At 41.0% G+C, this 17,770-nt stretch overlaps 2 protein-coding genes across 4 annotated transcripts in view; one reads left to right on the top strand and one right to left on the bottom strand.

Moving 5' to 3' along the window:
• Positions 1-4,183: 4,183 nt before the first annotated feature.
• On the bottom strand, positions 4,184-9,457 carry LOC129853630 (coiled-coil domain-containing protein 117-like). 2 transcript variants are annotated; one of them, XM_055919884.1, is made up of 6 exons: positions 9,367-9,457; positions 8,440-8,681; positions 8,261-8,311; positions 7,871-8,146; positions 7,532-7,672; positions 4,184-4,841 (listed from the first exon to the last, which is right to left on the bottom strand). In XM_055919884.1, the coding sequence occupies exons 2-6, from the start codon at positions 8,568-8,570 to the stop codon at positions 4,607-4,609; spliced, it is 834 nt and encodes a 277-aa protein (XP_055775859.1). In that variant the 5' UTR covers positions 8,571-8,681; positions 9,367-9,457; the 3' UTR covers positions 4,184-4,606. The 2 variants fall into 2 exon arrangements, with proteins under 2 accessions (XP_055775859.1, XP_055775860.1); XM_055919885.1 differs by having other exon boundaries at positions 8,440-8,588; positions 9,367-9,452.
• Positions 9,458-9,569: 112 nt separating this feature from the next.
• Positions 9,570-17,770, top strand: part of tcn2 (transcobalamin II) — a 29,043-nt gene continuing 20,842 nt past the window's right edge. For both annotated transcript variants that reach the window (XM_055919882.1, XM_055919883.1), the window contains exons 1-2: positions 9,570-9,660; positions 9,918-9,985. In XM_055919882.1, coding sequence (XP_055775857.1) covers positions 9,928-9,985 — 58 coding nt within the window. In that variant the 5' untranslated portion in view covers positions 9,570-9,660; positions 9,918-9,927. The remainder of the gene's footprint in view (positions 9,661-9,917; positions 9,986-17,770) is intronic.

Genomic DNA, 17,770 nt, shown 5'->3' with positions numbered 1-17,770 from the left:
TGATGTTTTCATACTGTATGTACTGTTGTCCCTTTGGCATTAAAACATTGTACATGAACACCATAAGCAATAAAGAATTTATTTAGAAACAGATAAAGTTCAACTAGCCACTCAACTAGCCAGTGTTTCTGTTAAGGTGCATATGAGAGGATACAATCAAAGTGTACAATGATGGTGAATTTTAGTACATTCATTATTTTTCACATTATTGTAGGAAGACCAACAAAGCTGTCTTTCCTACAAAGCAAACTTTCAGCAAACTTTATTCTTGAATGCGGAAACAAGGACCAAACCACCTTTAAACAGTAACCGTTCTTAAAACCATAACCCAACTAGGGCTAAAAGATGAGTATAAAACTTTCATATTGACATTATCAGAGCTCAATGCCCCTTCTTCCCTTTGAATAAAGTCGAATGAATTATATCCTTGTCCTTTGAATACCAATGCATTGGCTAAGCACAGATCATATTTACTTGCATTTAATGTAACTACAACAAAACAGAGACTTCTCCAAATAGGCTAAACAGTCTGCTATGAAACAGTTGTTACATTAGAGGTAGAACATAAGGTACTAGACAATTCCCAAACATCAGAAACTCTTGACGTGTGTTGCCACTGGTCATAAAGCTTCAACATAGACATTTAATTTAAGGGATAGTTCAGGATGTTGGCAATGAAGCTCTTTTTCTACTTTCATGCTAGCTGATCCCAAAGACTTTCAGTCTTTTGCGCTAACGCTAGTTAGCATTGGCTCATGAAACTACCTCTATCTTCCTTCATACTGGACGCAGACATAAAAATGGTATCCACGAGTTCATCTGAAGTAGATAAAGATCTTCATTGCCAAAATCGCAAACGATTCCTTTAAAAGGATGCCTTCAAAAAATTACTGTGGCTTTGTGGTCCTTGCTATAATTTTTAAAGTTACATATTTTCCTGGATCATAGTAGGTCATTTTTCTAGTTACCCAGAGTCAGATGAACTCATGGATACCATTTTTAAGTCTCTGCATGCAGTTTGGAGTTCATTATAGTTAGCATATCGTAAGTTTAGCACAATTGCTGTAAGTCTGCAGGTACAGTAGCCAGCTCCTCTCAAAAGCAGGGAAATAGACCTAGCTACTCCAAAGCTGGGTGTTTGGTAATTTATAGCTTTACAACATTTAATCAATATTTTAATGATTTTATTAATTTGACTGATAATCATAAGAAACGAGATTCACTTCCTCATTCTGTTCCGTTGTCGCATAGAGATCACAACGTTGTATCTGTCTCAATGGCGCTGCCCGTACACTAAGACGACATAATGGGACAGATACAACGTTATCTCTATACATCTTTGTGCGACAACGGGACAGAATGAGGAAATGGATTGAATATCGTTTCTAATTATCAGTAAATATAACTCATTTATAAAATATTGATTACCATGTATAGCTTTGTAAGACTATACAGTGCCTTCAGAAAGAATTCATAACTCTTGACATTCCATATTTTGTTGTGTTACAGCAGGAATTTAAATTGGATTAAATTGATTTGTGTTCCTCACCCATCTACACACAATACCCCATAATGACAAAGTGAAAACATGTTTTTCAAAATGTTTGCAAATTGATTGAAAATTAAATACAGAAATATCTCATTTACATAAGTCTTCACACCCCTAAGTCAATACATTAAAATATCCTTTGGCAACAATTACAGCTGTCTTTCTGGTTAAGTCTCTAAGAGCATTGTACATCTGGATACTTGTACAATATTTGCACATTATTCTTTTTTAAATTCTTCAAACTGATTTAAGTCCAAACTGTAACTAGGTCACTCAGGAATATTCAAGGTCGTCTTGGTAAGCAACTCGTGTATATTTGGCCTTGTGTTTTTTAGGTTATTATCCTGCTGAAAGGTGAATTTGTCTCCCAGTGTCTGTTAGAAAGCAGACTGAACCAAGTTTTCCTCTAGAATTTTGCCTGTGCTTAGCTCTATTCTGTTTCTTTAATCCTAAAAAAATCCCTAGTCCTTGCCGATGACAAGCATACACATAACATGATGCAGCCACCACCATGCTTGAAAAGAGTGGTAAGAGGAACAACCTAAAGAGGATTTGCCCCAAACATAACATGTTGTATTCAGGATATAATGTTCATTTCTTTGCCACATTTTTTTTGTTGCAGTTTTACTTCAGTGCTTTATTGCAAACAGGATACACATTTTGGAATCTGTCATTTAGGTTAGTATTGTGGAGTAACTACAATGCTGTTGATCCATCCTCAGTTTTCTCCTATCACAGCCATTAAACTGTTTTAAAATCACCGTTGGCCTCACGGTGAAATCCCTGAGCGGTTTCCTTCCTATCCGGAACCTGAGTTAGGAAGGACCCCTGTATCTTTTTGGTGACGGTGTATTGATACACCATCCAAAGTGTAATGAATAACTTCACCATGCTCAAAAGGATATTCAATGTCTGCTTTTTTATGTTTTTACCAATCTACCAATAGGTGCCCTACATTAGAATCTTTGTTTGAAATTCACTGCTCGACTGAGGGACCTTACAGATAATTCTATGAGTGGGGTACAGAAATTATGTACCGGTAGTCATTAAAAAATGATGTAAACACTATGATTACACATAGAGTCCATGCAACTTATTATGTGACATTTTACTCTTGAACTTATTTAGGCTTGCCATAACCAAGCGGTTGAATACTTATTGACTCGGCTTTTAATTTTTGTATTAATTTGTAAAAGTTAAAAATATATATATAATTCCACTTTGACATGATAGGGTATTATGTGTAGGCCAGTGATACAAAATCTCAATTTAATAAATTTTAAATTCAGGCTATTTCACAATAAAATGTGGAAAAAGTCAAGGGGTGTGAATAATTTCTGAAGACACTGAAAATGACCAACAACACCCAACTTTAGAGTAGTTAGAAGGTCTATTTCCCTGCTGTTGTGAGGAGCTGGCTACTGTTCTACCTGGAGCAGAATATGTGAGCTGAGGAGAGCAGTCGCTCTGGCACTCCTATATTATTTTTATTATGTCAAGGCTGTAGCCTACAAAGAAATACATTGTGAAGCATTTGCGAGTGCAACACTAGGCTGGTAGGGACATAAAGCGCTCAGCATTTAAACAACATTTCGTTGTATTAAATCATTATAGCCTATAAATTGTGCATATAGGCTGTGACTTACTTAGAATGAAATACAAATTAAATGAAAAATGCCTTATTAGACTCAGTGCCTTTGAATTAATTTTTAGAAACACGAGATTGGCCAGTCTGTGGCTTCAGGCTCATGCGATGGTGCCTGGAGAGCAGGCCAGCAGCAGAGAATATCCTCTCCGCAGTTGCAGAGCCACTGGGATGCTAAACACCCTTTTGGCCACTCTTGCCAGGCTGGGCAGAGATGTATTTATTTGTATTAAAAAAAAAAGTATATATAGGTAGGCCTAAAGGTTCAGGCAAAATAACCCAGTCAAAACAGAAAGCTCCTTGAAAGCGGGAATATGCCAGGCCTATTGGGCCAAAATCAATGATGGCATATTGTATAGACAATAGAATTTTTTTACAAAACTTAAGAGATCTGATTTTGTGTTTATAAATACTTTTCTACAATGACACACTTTGCCAGCTACCCACCTCGTTCCTTTCTGTAAGCATGTGCACATAGTAAGTACACCATCATGCTTTTGGGATACGTGTCTTTTCAGATTCCACAATGATTCTTTAGTTGAGGACACTACATCACTGCACTCCCTTTCCTGCTCCTCATCTTTGTAAGTCACCTTGATTTTGCACCTGTGTGTTTTATCAGTTTCTTTATGAAATTATTTAGTGAACTCCATGACAGTAGCTAAAGCAAGGATATATAGCAGCACACAAGTAGCCTACAAATGCATGCTGGGCCAGGCATGTCCTGAGCTCGTGAAGTGAGCGCTATTGGAGAGAGAAGGCTGACGCTCCAGCCTTTGGGAATCTCGTTCCATGCTCCAGTCAAATGGGCACGCTCAGCTCCTCACTCCACTCAAGCTCCGCTCACATACTCTTACCTGGAGACTTCCAGCAAAAAAGATAATGACATGCTAACTTCCATCATCTCCAAACTGCACGCAGACATAAAAATGGTATCCATGAGTTCTTCCCACCCTTGGTAAGTAGAAAAAACGACAACAAACCCAACATTCATTTACGTTATGATGCAGTCACGACCACAAGTCTATTTTGGACGAGACTCAGTTTATTTACACGTTGTAGTCAATTTTGACAGTATAATAAATGTTTGACTCATATTGATGACACACAGGGCTGTTTTCTAAATGAGAAGTTGTTTTTTAGAGGCAGTTGCTCTTTAAATCCAGTATTATCTAACTGTAGCACAAAGAAAGTGGGTACTTGCCCTCTTTTGGCCAAGTGGTATACATGTGCCATGCTGCCCAACAGCCTGGTCTTGATCCAAAGCAGACGTTCATGTCACTGTGAAGATTTTGGCGCTGTCTATGCAGTTTTTTCTGTCTCTCCATGGCTTCTCTGAGGGTCCAACCAAGTGAACCAAAGCTGAGACCTGTAGCTACTCTGGGCATTCCTGATGCTGGGTCTCAAAAGCCCTACATCTCCATGTCCTCCTCTCCAGAGCTGTGGGCCCCGGCCACTGGGCTGCAGTACAGAGGGGAGTACGTCTCCCCTGGGGGGTTTGTGAGGGGAATCTGAGGGGTAGGGGCACTGGGGGTCGGGGGTTGCCTGCTGGTAGTCTGCAGCTTCCTCTGCAGGGAGTCTTTCAGCTTTCGAGCCAGCGCATCCTCTGGGAGGCGCCATACTACCAGCTCCATACAGGATTGGCTCCTACGGGAACAGGAGAGAAACAGGTGAGACAACGGGACTGAAAAAGAGAAACAAATAGTGGACACCTCCCTAAATTCTAATGTTTATTCACTACTGGCTACCATGACAGACGGGTCAAGGTTCAACACTAACTTTTCCCACTGTTGGCACTGATGCTACCAACTTTTTCAGTTTGTTCACACCAATATTTTAAATAATTGTTTTTAGAATTATTATGTGCCTGCATTCCATACAGAACCAGGCTAATAATGACTAGCCATCTTTTAAATGATCATACCCTTGAGTGCTTACATTGATTTGGATAGATTTACTGTAACAGCAAAGAAAAGAGATTATTGTAACAATGTGATCAATATACACTGCTCAAAAAAATAAAGGGAACACTTAAACAACACAATGTAACTCCAAGTCAATCACACTTCTGTGAAATCAAACTGTCCACTTAGGAAGCAACACTGATTGACAATAAATTTCACATGCTGTTGTGCAAATGGAATAGACAAAAGGTGGAAATTATAGGCAATTAGCAAGACACCCCCAATAAAGGAGTGGTTCTGCAGGTGGTGACCACAGACCACTTCTCAGTTCCTATGCTTCCCGGCTGATGTTTTGGTCACTTTTGAATGCTGGCGGTGCTCTCACTCTAGTGGTAGCATGAGACGGAGTCTACAACCCACACAAGTGGCTCAGGTAGTGCAGTTCATCCAGGATGGCACATCAATGCGAGCTGTGGCAAAAAGGTTTGCTGTGTCTGTCAGCGTCATGTCCAGAGCATGGAGGCGCTACCAGGAGACAGGCCAGTACATCAGGAGACGTGGAGGAGGCCGTAGGAGGGCAACAACCCAGCAGCAGGACCGCTACCTCCGCCTTTGTGCAAGGAGGAGCACTGCCAGAGCCCTGCAAAATGACCTCCAGCAGGCCACAAATGTGCATGTGTCTGCTCAAACGGTCAGAAACAGACTCCATGAAGGTGGTATGAGGGCCCGGCGTCCACAGGTGGGGGTTGTGCTTACAGCCCAACACCGTGTAGAACTTTTGGCATTTGCCAGAGAACACCAAGATTGGCAAATTCGCCACTGGCGCCTTGTGCTCTTCACAGATGAAAGCAGGTTCACACTGAGCACATGTGACAGACGTGACAGTCTGGAGACACCGTGGAGAACGTTCTGCTGCCTGCAACATCCTCCAGCATGACTGGTTTGGCGGTGGGTCAGTCATGGTGTGGGGTGGCATTTCTTTGGGGGGCCGCACAGCCCTCCATGGGCTCGCCAGAGGTAGCCTGACTGCCATTAGGTACCGAGATGAGATCCTCAGACCCCTTGTGAGACCATATGCTGGTGCGGTTGGCCCTGGGTTCCTCCTAATGCAAGACAATGCTAGGCCTCATGTGGCTGGAGTGTGTCAGCAGTTCCTGCAAGAGGAAGGCATTGATGCTATGGACTGGCCCGCCCGTTCCCCAGACCTGAATCCAATTGAGCACATCTGGGACATCATGTCTCGCTCCATCCACCAACGCCACGTTGCACCACAGACTGTCCAGGAGTTGGCGGATGCTTTAGTCCAGGTCTGGGAGGAGATCCCTCAGGAGACCATCCGCCACCTCATCAGGAGCATTCCCAGGCGTTGTAGGGAGGACATACAGGCACGTGGAGGCCACACACACTACTGAGCCTCATTTTGACTTGTTTTAAGGACATTACATCAAAGTTGGATCAGCCTGTAGTGTGGTTTTCCACTTTAATTTTGAGTGTGACTCCAAATCCAGACCTCCATGGGTTGATAAATTTGATTTCCATTGATAATTTTTGTGTGATTTTGTTGTCAGCACATTCAACTATGTAAAGAAAAAAGTATTTAATAAGAATAGTTAATTCATTCAGATCTAGGATGTGTTATTTTAGTGTTCCCTTTATTTTTTTGAGCAGTGTATTTACTGCAGATTTTAAAGTACCACATGTTCTTTTCTGCGGAATCCTCGAGAGCAGAATTTGAAAAAACGATACTTGATACCAAAACGATACCATAGCAACAAAAAAAAGAAAGTGGGAAGAAGGACTGTGATTTCATTTTTTTAAATAGAAAAACAACAAAATGGGATGTTATAAGTCCATAACAATGCTTAAACCACATCAGGGGACAATTTTTTTAGGTTTGGGAAAAACTTCAGACATTTAGATGTTTTTGTGTAGTTACCCTTAAATTCAGGTTCACACCAGCCAGACAGTTGTGTTTGCTAGTGGTGTTTCTATAGCATACTTGTGATGGAGTTTTCAAAGCAAAAGGCCACTGGATTGATGCAAATAATTATGATTTGCCAGTGCCAACTGAAAGCTACTGGCATGGATGAGAAAAATACTGTCCCAGTCAAGATCAGACAGGAAAGCGAATGATACGTGCATAATTTCAATAGCTGGTGATTTTATCTTTAATTTACAGGCTGAGCAAGTAGCCTATACAGGGTTCATACAGACATTGGCAAGTCAAATTAAAAGAACTTGAGGACTTTTTCAAACACTTAATTGTTATTTTCAAGGGCCTAAATTGCATATTTAAATGGTGTAATAGACTATAGAAAATAATAACCCCCCTCCTTAAGGTGAGTATGTATTACCATCAAACCTTGCAGGTAGGTAGGTACTTGAGTTAAATGTTCCTCTGAGGTGGGGGATGAGAATGAGAGGAGTACTTACACAGACTGGGCCACAGTGTGGGGGAGAATGTCACTGATGCCACGCTGAAGCCCCTCCCTCAGACTGTCAGACATCACCAGCACTGGCCGCCTGGGTGCAGGCTCCACATCCAGGTCATCATCATCATCCTCCAGACTGATCCTGACAGAAATAGATTAACTTCACTGTATGACAGAGTGTTTATGCAGAGTGTGTAGTGCACGGTGAAGACAAAACAAATGGTGGTAATGCTAATACAAGTTATAGTCAGTAACAATGCACATTGCAATTATGATGAGTTATGGACATTAACAGAACTGGAATCTCCCACATTGCCCTCATAAGGTTCTCATAGCTAACCTTTCCTCAATCTCCTGCAGTCTTCTATGAGCAGACTCCACCTCGATGCAGGAGCCTTCTGCTTCTGGACGGACCAGACGGGAGGGAGACCCGGATATGGGCAGCCCCAGGTTCTGAGTCCCCAGGCAGTGCTGTGGAGGTGCTTGGCTGGCTGATTCAGGTAGAGGGGGGCCGTTGTTGCCTGGTGGCCAGATCTGACACACATTATGGCTGAGGTCATCCAAAGGATCACATCCTGCATCTCCCATCAGCCTCCTCTTTTTGGCACTGCATCCTCTGGAGAACAAACACATATTGATTTGGAGTAAATCATTTGTCCTTTGAAACTAACATGCGCAGCAGAATAAACACTGCTGTTCATTTTATTGATTTTTCCTATTCTTAACTCACTCGTCATCTGTTCTCCTCCTGTGCTTTCTCAGGCATCTTCTCTCCCAATTCCTGAAGAAATAACAATAAATGTAATGGCAACATGCTAGCAGGTCTGAGTCTTGCAAATCTCCTGCAAAGCACATGGTTGTTACATCTGTGTGTATTGTGCAGCGCTCCCATCACTAGACTCTACTTACGTGCTTGGGGGCGACACTCCCGGCAGGTGTTGACAGGTATTTGCAGGGCCAATATTGATCCCCATTTCAGGGACATTGATTAAGCCAGGGAATGAGTACATGGCAGGCAGAAAGCCCAGCTCGCTGCTCATGGGGCAGGGATGATGCTCCTGGTTTATTTGAGGTGGAAGGGTTAAACAAAAGCCTCGATGGTAGATGAGCAGACATAAACAAGGACGATAAATTGAGTTCTCGAAGGCCAACTTAGAAAACAGAAATAGATTATTATAAAAATGAACAATTTTACAGGCACGTGTGTAGCTGTCAGTAATGAACAGTTGGATATAGCTAAGTAAGATGTTTTGGTACAACAGGCATAGCTGTTGTTTTGGTCACCAATCCATCATAACAAATATTACTGTTAGTTACTGTACCTAATGTCGACTCAGCTAGCTACTAACGCAGAATCTTGTAAATTGTCACTCTTCTAGTCTAGCGTTATGGTAGAGTTATAAAGTTATCAGGTCCTGACATTTAACTAGTTTGCATAACGTAGACAGCCACAGGGTTAGTGCTGTATAATATTTGGTAGCTAGTTAGCAAGCTTGCTAAAATTACTACCAACGTTTGCAAGCTAGCGGATTCAGCTGGCTAGCTGCCTAGCAAACTTAATTTGACAGGAATAAATGCAGTCTTTAACATTACATAACGGTAGCCCTTCATAATCAGTAAATAATGGCTTGCCTTGCTCTTCTGCAATATATTCGTCTTGGGCTATGTATGTATGTATGTATGTATGGATAACAAGCTAACTAACTAACTTAGGTAGCTAGCCAGTTAGCAATAAGCGTACCCGCCCCCTGCCTGTTATTGTTGTTGCTTGTTGCCATGTTGCAGTTCGAACGCTTGAACTTCGAACGCATGAACGTATTTAGCTAACAAACATACCTGTATAACTTTAACTGCGTTTATCTACCTCTTTATTTTCGCTGTCACATTTTCAGCTTTTCTGAGAATAAATTGAATGAATGCAGTGAAGTGAGGTGCTAAGAACCACAAATACAATGCGCAACTGCTGATGAAGAATCTAATGGAGCAAAAAAGTCGTTGAGGTTCTAGAAAAAATTGAGCATGCGCTTCTGAGACGACAGGTCACTTGACACGATCATGAGAGCGATGTCGACATAAAATCAAGTTAAAAGCGGTCTCTCCTCTTGTCTTCACGACAAGGTCGCTCTACAGGTAAGTGACATAGATTTTGATCATTAAGAAGATGAATAATGTGTGAAATGTAATTTTAGGATTAGTTAATATATTGTCTATCAACAACAATAGGGTAGGGATGGACAGCCGAGTAAACTCAACTCTGTTCATAGAGATTTATGGACGGGTTTGAGTTTACTCAGCTAACGTTAGGTTAGACACTTATTTTCACTATAGCTAGTTGGCTACTGTACATGAACATCTATTGATCTATTTTTTTTTTTAACCTCTCTAAGGTTGGTCAAAATGTATGCCCTGTACATTGTGAGTGGACTGCTGGCACTGGTAGCAAGCGAACCCTGTGGTAACTATAATTTATCCCAGAAACACAATATTACAACACCTGATTGGTGAACATTTGCTTTTCCGTGGCAGTCTCTGTCTTGGCTAGCGGACTAAACTCCACTCCATGGTGAAGGAAGTTTCTGATGAACTTCACCAACGGAGTGGAGCCGATGCAGGCTTTGTGGTAGCTCAGATTACATCGATTTGCTCAAGGTCAATATAAATAAATAACTTATGAAACGCCCACCTGTTTGTCCTCTGTAGTTGCATGCCTTTGTTTGTTGAAATCCATACGTTTCATAAAACGTTAATCAAATACAAACACCGATTGTTGCTCTAATGGTGTTTTCACACTTGGTCCCTTTCAGACAATTAATTGTGTGCAGTGTAAACACTCCAAAGGAACTGACACCCCAAAAGAGCCACTTAAGCGAACCGACCTGAGACCATCTCGAAAGGTGGGCTGAGTTCGGTTCGCTTGAATTCCTCGGTCAGGTTCCGTTTTTTAGGACAATGTGAACGCAACGCACCGCAGGTTCGTTTGTCATTTCACGCACCACACACTAGACTACTGCTTACCGTTTCTCTTGCCATAAATCCCCACGTTAGTGACACAAGAGAGAATATGCTGCAGGTTCACGGGAAGAAATGTGTGCTGTTTTTTGCATATTGATTAGCGATTGTCAAGGACTCACAGAAACAGAAATGCCTAAATGTGGAGTTTAGTTCATATTTTTTGTTTGCAATATGTGATCTATAGACAGCTTCATAAACTTAATTGATTATGGGGTTTGAATAGTGTGTGAAGACAACATTTGGACAGAATCACAACATTGGGTACAAAATAAGTTCTAGCTTTAAAGGGGCAGTAGCCTACCTTGGATGTACAATTTTCAATTACAGCATTATTTATTCTGCAGTTATTGTATTGCTATTTATTCTGTTAGCAATAACATGTACATGTTTATACTATCTTCTGATTGCATGTAATTAAAATATGGAGATAAAATAATTGTAATCTATTAGCTTCCAAAATGTAAGTAGGTGTATCTAGCTGTCCATAACACATTTTGATTGAATAGCTTGTCCTGCACTTTGTGCATTGAGTGATTGTTGGAAACAGATATTGGTTATTTTCTAAACATAACAATGTGAATGCAAGAGGACTCATTTCACAAAATGGGTAAGGTGAACTGGCAAAATAGTTGAGTCCTCATTCAAGGGCAGCGTGAATACAAAATATGTTTTATATTTTTGGGCATATGCCAGTTAAATCTCAACAAGGAAACAGTCGGTGGTGGTATTTCAGTAACATTTATTTGTGGGAAAAAGTATGGATTTCAGAAAACAAAGGCACGCAATTACAGAGGACAAACGGGTAGGTGGGTGTTTGATGTACTTGTTTAAAAAAAAAAAAGTATTGAATCGATGTAGTCTGAGCTATATTCCGTTGCAACGTGGACTCAAAGCATTCCGTATTATTCTGTACATACATCTGATACACTATTTAGTATATGTTAGGGAGTAAACTTTATTTATAATGAGGGTTACATGGAGAAAATCGAACCTCTGAAATGAAAATGATGGCCCTCCCTTCATCTAAATAAATTTGACCTAAACCGTTTCTGAATGCTTTGGGGGGGAAGAACAAGTGATCTTCCCCTATACCCAAAATAATAATAATGAGAACATGCCTACCGTTTACCCTCACTTCTTGGACGGACAAAAACCTGTGATATGCAGTTTTAGAAACGGTTCTTCGTCCTGTAAGCATTACATGGTAAAGCAGGAATTTTGATAGCCAGATAGTTGTGGGTTCGCAGACCGCCTTGGACAAGAGGTAGGGGTGAAAATATCTCCTTTATAGTAAAAGCATTGCATGAATCTATCGTATTTACAGGTCCGAGAAAAAAAATATTTTATAAACATTTCACGCAATTCTACGTGATTGTATATATTAGCGGAATATTTTAATACCATACAATTGACCGGAATTACAGGCTAAGAATGGACAGAGAGAGGCCCATGTGTTCATGTTATATTTCTCCAATGCCAAATCAATGTGTGTTTGCAATAAAACTGTCCCTGTTCGCAAATAATTAAATCTGAGACGTCATTAGGAATCTGAGCATGGTTCTTTCAAAAGTTGCGTCTACCTTACCACCCCAGAAAGAGTAGGCCTACGGACGCAGAAAAATGCAAGCTTTAACTGCTGGCTACTCTTCTTTTGTGGCTTAACCCAACCCATCGGAGTCATGTCTTTCCCAGGTATTTTACAACTTTTTTTTAGTATAAAGTATCGCAGACCAAAGCGTTGTTATAGATCACTTTATATAATTGGAATAAAATTATCTTATTCCTTATTTTAAGCTAACAAGGGGTAGACCTGTGCTTTAAAAAGAAAAATAGTAAAAGGGTAGGCGGATGGCATACCCTCTCATGCCCCCTCAATTCGAGTCTTGGTTTTAACATAATTAAAAGCCCTTCACTGACACGAGGTGGGCTATAAAGAGTGCGTGGTGGTTGGAGGAATTGACCCACAAATCTATGGATATAGCTGCCTATAGCCTAATACAACTGTCAAACAGGTAGGCCTACCTCTTATTTCTTAAATAGGAAGAAATAAGCTCCAACACAAAGCCCTCTTGTTGTTAGTAAAGCCTAATTAAAATGAAGACAGTTTTAAATTAATTATGCCTACCCAAATTTGCCTACTTTCAGTACCATGAGCAATCCATTTCTGATTGATTGTGCCGCTAGTGCTATTGAAGTTTCAGGACCACAGTTTAAGTTACTCGAATCATTAACTCTGATAAATATATTATGGGCAAGAAACATATTGACTTTAATAAAATCAATAATATACTTAACAAAAATATAAATGTAAAGTGTTGGTCTCATGTTTCATGAGCTCCAATAAAAGATCCCAGACATTTTCCATATGCACAAAAAGAAGCTTATGCTTATTTCTCTCAAATGTTGAGCACAAATGTGTTTACATCCCTGTTAGTGAGCAGTTCTCCTTTGCCAAGATAATCCATCCATCTGACAGGTGTGGCATATAAATAAACTGAGTAAACAGCATGATCGTTACACAGGTGCACCTTGTGCCGGTACAATAAAAGGCCACTCTAAAATGTGCAGTTTTGTCACACAACACAATGTCACAGATGTCTGAAGTTGAGGGAGTGTGCAATTGGCTTGTTGACTGCAGGAATGTCCACCAGAACTGTTGCCAGATAATTTAATGTTAATTTATCTACGATAAGCCACCTCCAACGTCATTTTAGAGAATTTGGCAGTACGTTCAAATGGCCCTACAACTGCAGACCACGCCAGCATAACCACGCCAGCCCAGGACCTCCACATACAGCTTCACCTGCGGGGTTGTCTAAGACCAGCCACCCGGACAGCTGATGAAACTGAGGAGTATTTGTCTGTAATAAAGCCCTTTTGTGCGGGGAAATATATGATTGGCTGGGCCTGGCTCCCCAGTGGGTAGGCCTGACTCCCTAGTGGGTGGGCATAAGCCCACCCATGGCTGGGCCCCTGCTCAGTCATGTGAAATCCATAGATTAGGCCCTATTGAATTTATTTCAATTGACTGATTTCCTTATTTGAACTGTAACTCAGTAAAATCATTGAAATTATTGCTTGTGGTGTTTTATTTTTTTGTTCAGTATAATAGTAGCAAGCTATCAATGTTGACCTCCGGTCTTCCTCATCTTTGCGCTTTCCTTCTCAAACTAAACAGAACATACGCTATGGCTAGTCCGCGCGCAAAAGTGCAATGTTTGGACTAGGCCTAATAAAAAAATGATTTACAGAAGAAACCTTTGACTCTCCTCCTGAACTGCCACTGTAGCCCTACCCAGCACAGCCAATGATTAAGCAGCACTCAAAGTTTTTGATCAGCAAAAGCAGAGCAGAGCAGAGCAGGGCAGGGCTCAGTGTAATGCAGCCCAGTTTCATTTACACCATACCAGCAGCTCTCTTAAAAATATAACTTTGCTCTGTGCTTCTGAGTATGCACTTCGTAGGCTATGGATCATTTGATTTAAAGCACACTAAAATGCCCAGCGGAGAATCAGAGATTGAGAGGTGGCATTGGCCACACATTTATTTATTTATATTTATACACACACACTACTGGTTAAACTTAGAACACCTACTCATACAAGTGTTTTTCTTTATTTTTTTACTATTTTCTACATTGTAGAATAATAGTGAAGACAAACTATGAAATAACACATGGAATCATGTAGTAACCAAAAGGGTTAAACAAATCAAAATATATTTGAGTTTCTTCAAATAGCCACCTTTTGACTTGATGACAGCTTTGCACACTCTTGGCATTCTCTCAACCAGCTTCACCTGGAATGCTTTTCCAACAGTCTTGAAGGAGTTCCCACATGTGCTGAGCACTTGTTGGCTGCTTTTCCTTCACTCTGCGGTCCAAATCATCTCAATTTGGTTGTCGGGGGATTGTGGAGACCAGGTCATCTGATGCAGCACTCCATCACTCTCCTTGGTTATACAGCCTGGAGGTGTGTTGGGTCATTGTCCTGTGAAAAACAAATGATAGTCCCACTAAGCCCAAACCAGATGGCGTGCCTTATTTTAAATAAATCACAGGCAGTGTCACCAGCAAAGCACCCCCACAGTATCACTCCTCCACCATGCTTTACGGTGGGAAATACACATGCGGAGATCATCCGTTCACCCACACTGAGTGTCACAAAGACACTGCGGTTGGAACCAAAAATCTCAAATTTGGACTCCAGACCAAAGGACAAATTTCACTGGTCTAATGTTCATTGCTTATGTTTCTTGGCCCAAGCAAGTCTCTTATTGGTGTCCTTTTAGTAGTGCTTTTTTCCCCCAGCAATTTGACCATGAAGGCCTGATTCACACAGTCTCCTCTGAACAGCTGATGTTGAGATGTGTCTATTACTTGAACTCTGAAGCATTTATTTGGGCTGCAATTTCTGAGGCTGGTAACTCGAATGAAGTTATCCTCTGCAGCAGAGGTAACTCTGGGTCTTCCATTCCTGTGGCGGTCCTCATGAGAGCCAGTTTCATCATAGCGCTTGATGGTTTTTGCGACTACTTGAAGAAACTTTCAAAGTTCTTGAAATGTTCCGTATTGACTTACCTTCATGTCTTAAAGTAATGATGGACTGTCGTTTCTCTTTACTTATTTGAGCTGTTCTTGCCATAATATGGACTTGGTCTTTTACCAAATAGGGCTATCTTCTGTAAACCCCCCTACCTTGTCACAACACAACTGATTGGCTCAAACGCATTAAGAAGGATAGAAATGGGCTGATGGTGAAGTAGACATACTTGGTATTCATATCACAAAAGATAGAAATAAGCTTTCCACAACGAATTTCAATAGAAAACTTGTAAAAATAGACAAGATCCTGCAACCATGGAGAGGTAAATACCTGTCTATTTATGGAAAAATTGCCCTGATTTAACTCCTTAGTCATATCGCTGTTTACTCACTTATGGCACTGCCTACTCCTGATTCGTTTTTCTAATCATATGAGCAAAGAATATTTTGTTTTATCTGGAACGCTAAACCAGACAAAATAAAACGTGCCTATCTATATAATGAATATGAATTGGGTGGGTTGAGATTATTAAATATAAAAGCGCTAAACCTCTCTAAAAGCTTCACTCATTCAAAAGTTTTATTTGAACCCTAAATGGTTCTCAAGTAGATTAATAAGTGTTAAAGGAATTTTGATTCCTGTTTATCAACCAATTCAATTAACACACTCTGCCCATAAATAAGAATTTTGTAAGATAATTATCAGCATTAAATGGACAGAAACCAGTCTTAAAGTCAATCAATAGCGTTTATTCTCGAGAGTACTGATCATAATACATTTTACATCAGGTTATATAATAAAGATGATGTCATAGGTTTTAATGTCCAACCTCCTCTCGGATACAATGGCAATACAGTTCGAGTTCTCATTACTGTCTGCCACCTGTTAAACTATCTACAACCAACTCAAGGTCTTTCCCCTCCCTGGGTAGAGACATCATTCTAGCCTGTCTGAAGACAAACCCATTCTTTCTGACAAGGAACACATAACATTCAACATTTATGATTATAATAAGGTTCATTAGTAGTATTCTGTTTAGTTATAATTCTAAGTCAAATGTATACATATTTTAGTCATTAAACACAAAAATCCCATAACAATAAGAAAAGCTCATCCATTGTTTAAAAATGGCCTTTTTGCAAATCAAATCAAATTTTGTCACACACATGGTTAGCAGATGTTAATGCGAGTGTAGCGCAATGCTTGTGCTTCTAGTTCCGACAATGCAGTAATAACCAACAAGTAATCTAACCTAAAAATTCCACAACTACTACCTTATACACACAAGTGTAAAGGGATAAAGAATATGTACATAAAGATAAATGAATGAGTGATGGTACAGAATGGCATAGGCAAGATGCAGTAGATGGTATAGAGTACAGTCTATACATATGAGATGAGTACGGTAATGTAGGGTATATAAACATAAAGTGGCATAGTTTAAAGTGGCTAGTGATACATGTATTACATAAAGATGGCAAGATGCAGTAGATGATATAGAGTACAGTGTATATACATATGAGTAATGTAGGGTATGTAAACATTATATGAAGTGGCATTGTTTAAAGTGGCTAGTGATACATTTTTACATAATTTCCATCAATTCCCATTTTTAAAGTGGTTGGAGTTGAGTCAGTATGTTGGCAGCGGCCACTAAATGTTAGTGGTGGCTGTTTAACAGTCTGATGGCCTTGAGATAGAAGCTGTTTTTCAGTCTCTCGGTCCCTGCTTTGATGCACCTGTACTGACCTCGCCTTCTGGATGATAGCGGGGTGAACAGGCAGTGGCTCGGGTGGTTGTTGTCCTTGATGATCTTTATGGCCTTCCTGTGACATCGGGTGGTGTAGGATTCCTGGAGGGCAGGTAGTTTGCCCCCGGTGATGCGTTGTGCAGACCTCACTACCCTCTGGAGAGCCTTACGGTTGTGGGCGGAGCAGTTGCCGTACCAGGCGGTGATACAGCCCGACAGGATGCTCTCGATTGTGCATCTGTAGAAGTTTGAGTGCTTTTGGTGACAAGCCGAATTTCTTCAGCCTCTTGAGGTTGAAGAGGCGCTGCTGCGCCTTCTTCACAACGCTGTCTGTGTGGGTGGACCAATTCAGTTTGTCCGTGATGTGTAAACCGAGGAACTTAACTTTCCACCTTCTCCACTACTGTCCCGTCGATGTGGATAGGGGGGTGCTCCCTCTGCTGTTTCCTGAAGTCCACAATCATCTCCTTTGTTTTGTTGACGTTGAGTGTGAGGTTATTTTCCTGACACCACACTCCGAGGGCCCTCACCTCCTCCCTGTAGGCCATCTCGTCGTTGTTGGTAATCAAGCCTACCACTGTAGTGTCGTCCGCAAACTTGAGGATTGAGTTGGAGGCGTGCATGGCCACGCAGTCGTGGGTGAACAGGGAGTACAGGAGAGGGCTCAGAACGCACCCTTGTGGGGCCCCGGTGTTGAGGATCAGCGGGGTGGAGATGTTACCTACCCTCACCACCTGGGGGCGGCCCGTCAGGAAGTCCGGGACCCAGTTGCACAGGGCGGGGTCGAGACCCAGGGTCTCGAGCTTGATGACGAGTTTGGAGGGTACTATGGTGTTAAATGCTGAGCTGTAGTCGATGAACAGCATTCTCACCTAGGTATTCCTACATGGCAGATTGCCATGTCTCATTTTCGATTAATTGAAAATGATACTTT

This window comes from Salvelinus fontinalis, chromosome 4 (genome assembly GCF_029448725.1).
Source record: "Salvelinus fontinalis isolate EN_2023a chromosome 4, ASM2944872v1, whole genome shotgun sequence".
Taxonomy (NCBI): domain Eukaryota; kingdom Metazoa; phylum Chordata; class Actinopteri; order Salmoniformes; family Salmonidae; genus Salvelinus; species Salvelinus fontinalis.
This window is presented reverse-complemented; position numbering and strand designations above follow the sequence as displayed.

Bases quoted from the DNA above. Each gene is read 5' to 3' on its own strand.
- LOC129853630 (XM_055919884.1), bottom strand. From the start codon at position 8,570: ATGAGCAGCGAGCTGGGCTTTCTGCCTGCCATGTACTCATTCCCTGGC. The intron at 8,147-8,260 runs GTGAGTTAAGAA...TTTGTTCTCCAG, and splicing joins AGGAGGAGAACAGATGACGA to AGGATGCAGTGCCAAAAAGA. The intron at 4,842-7,531 runs GTAAGTACTCCT...CTGTTCCCGTAG, and splicing joins CACACTGTGGCCCAGTCTGT to GAGCCAATCCTGTATGGAGC.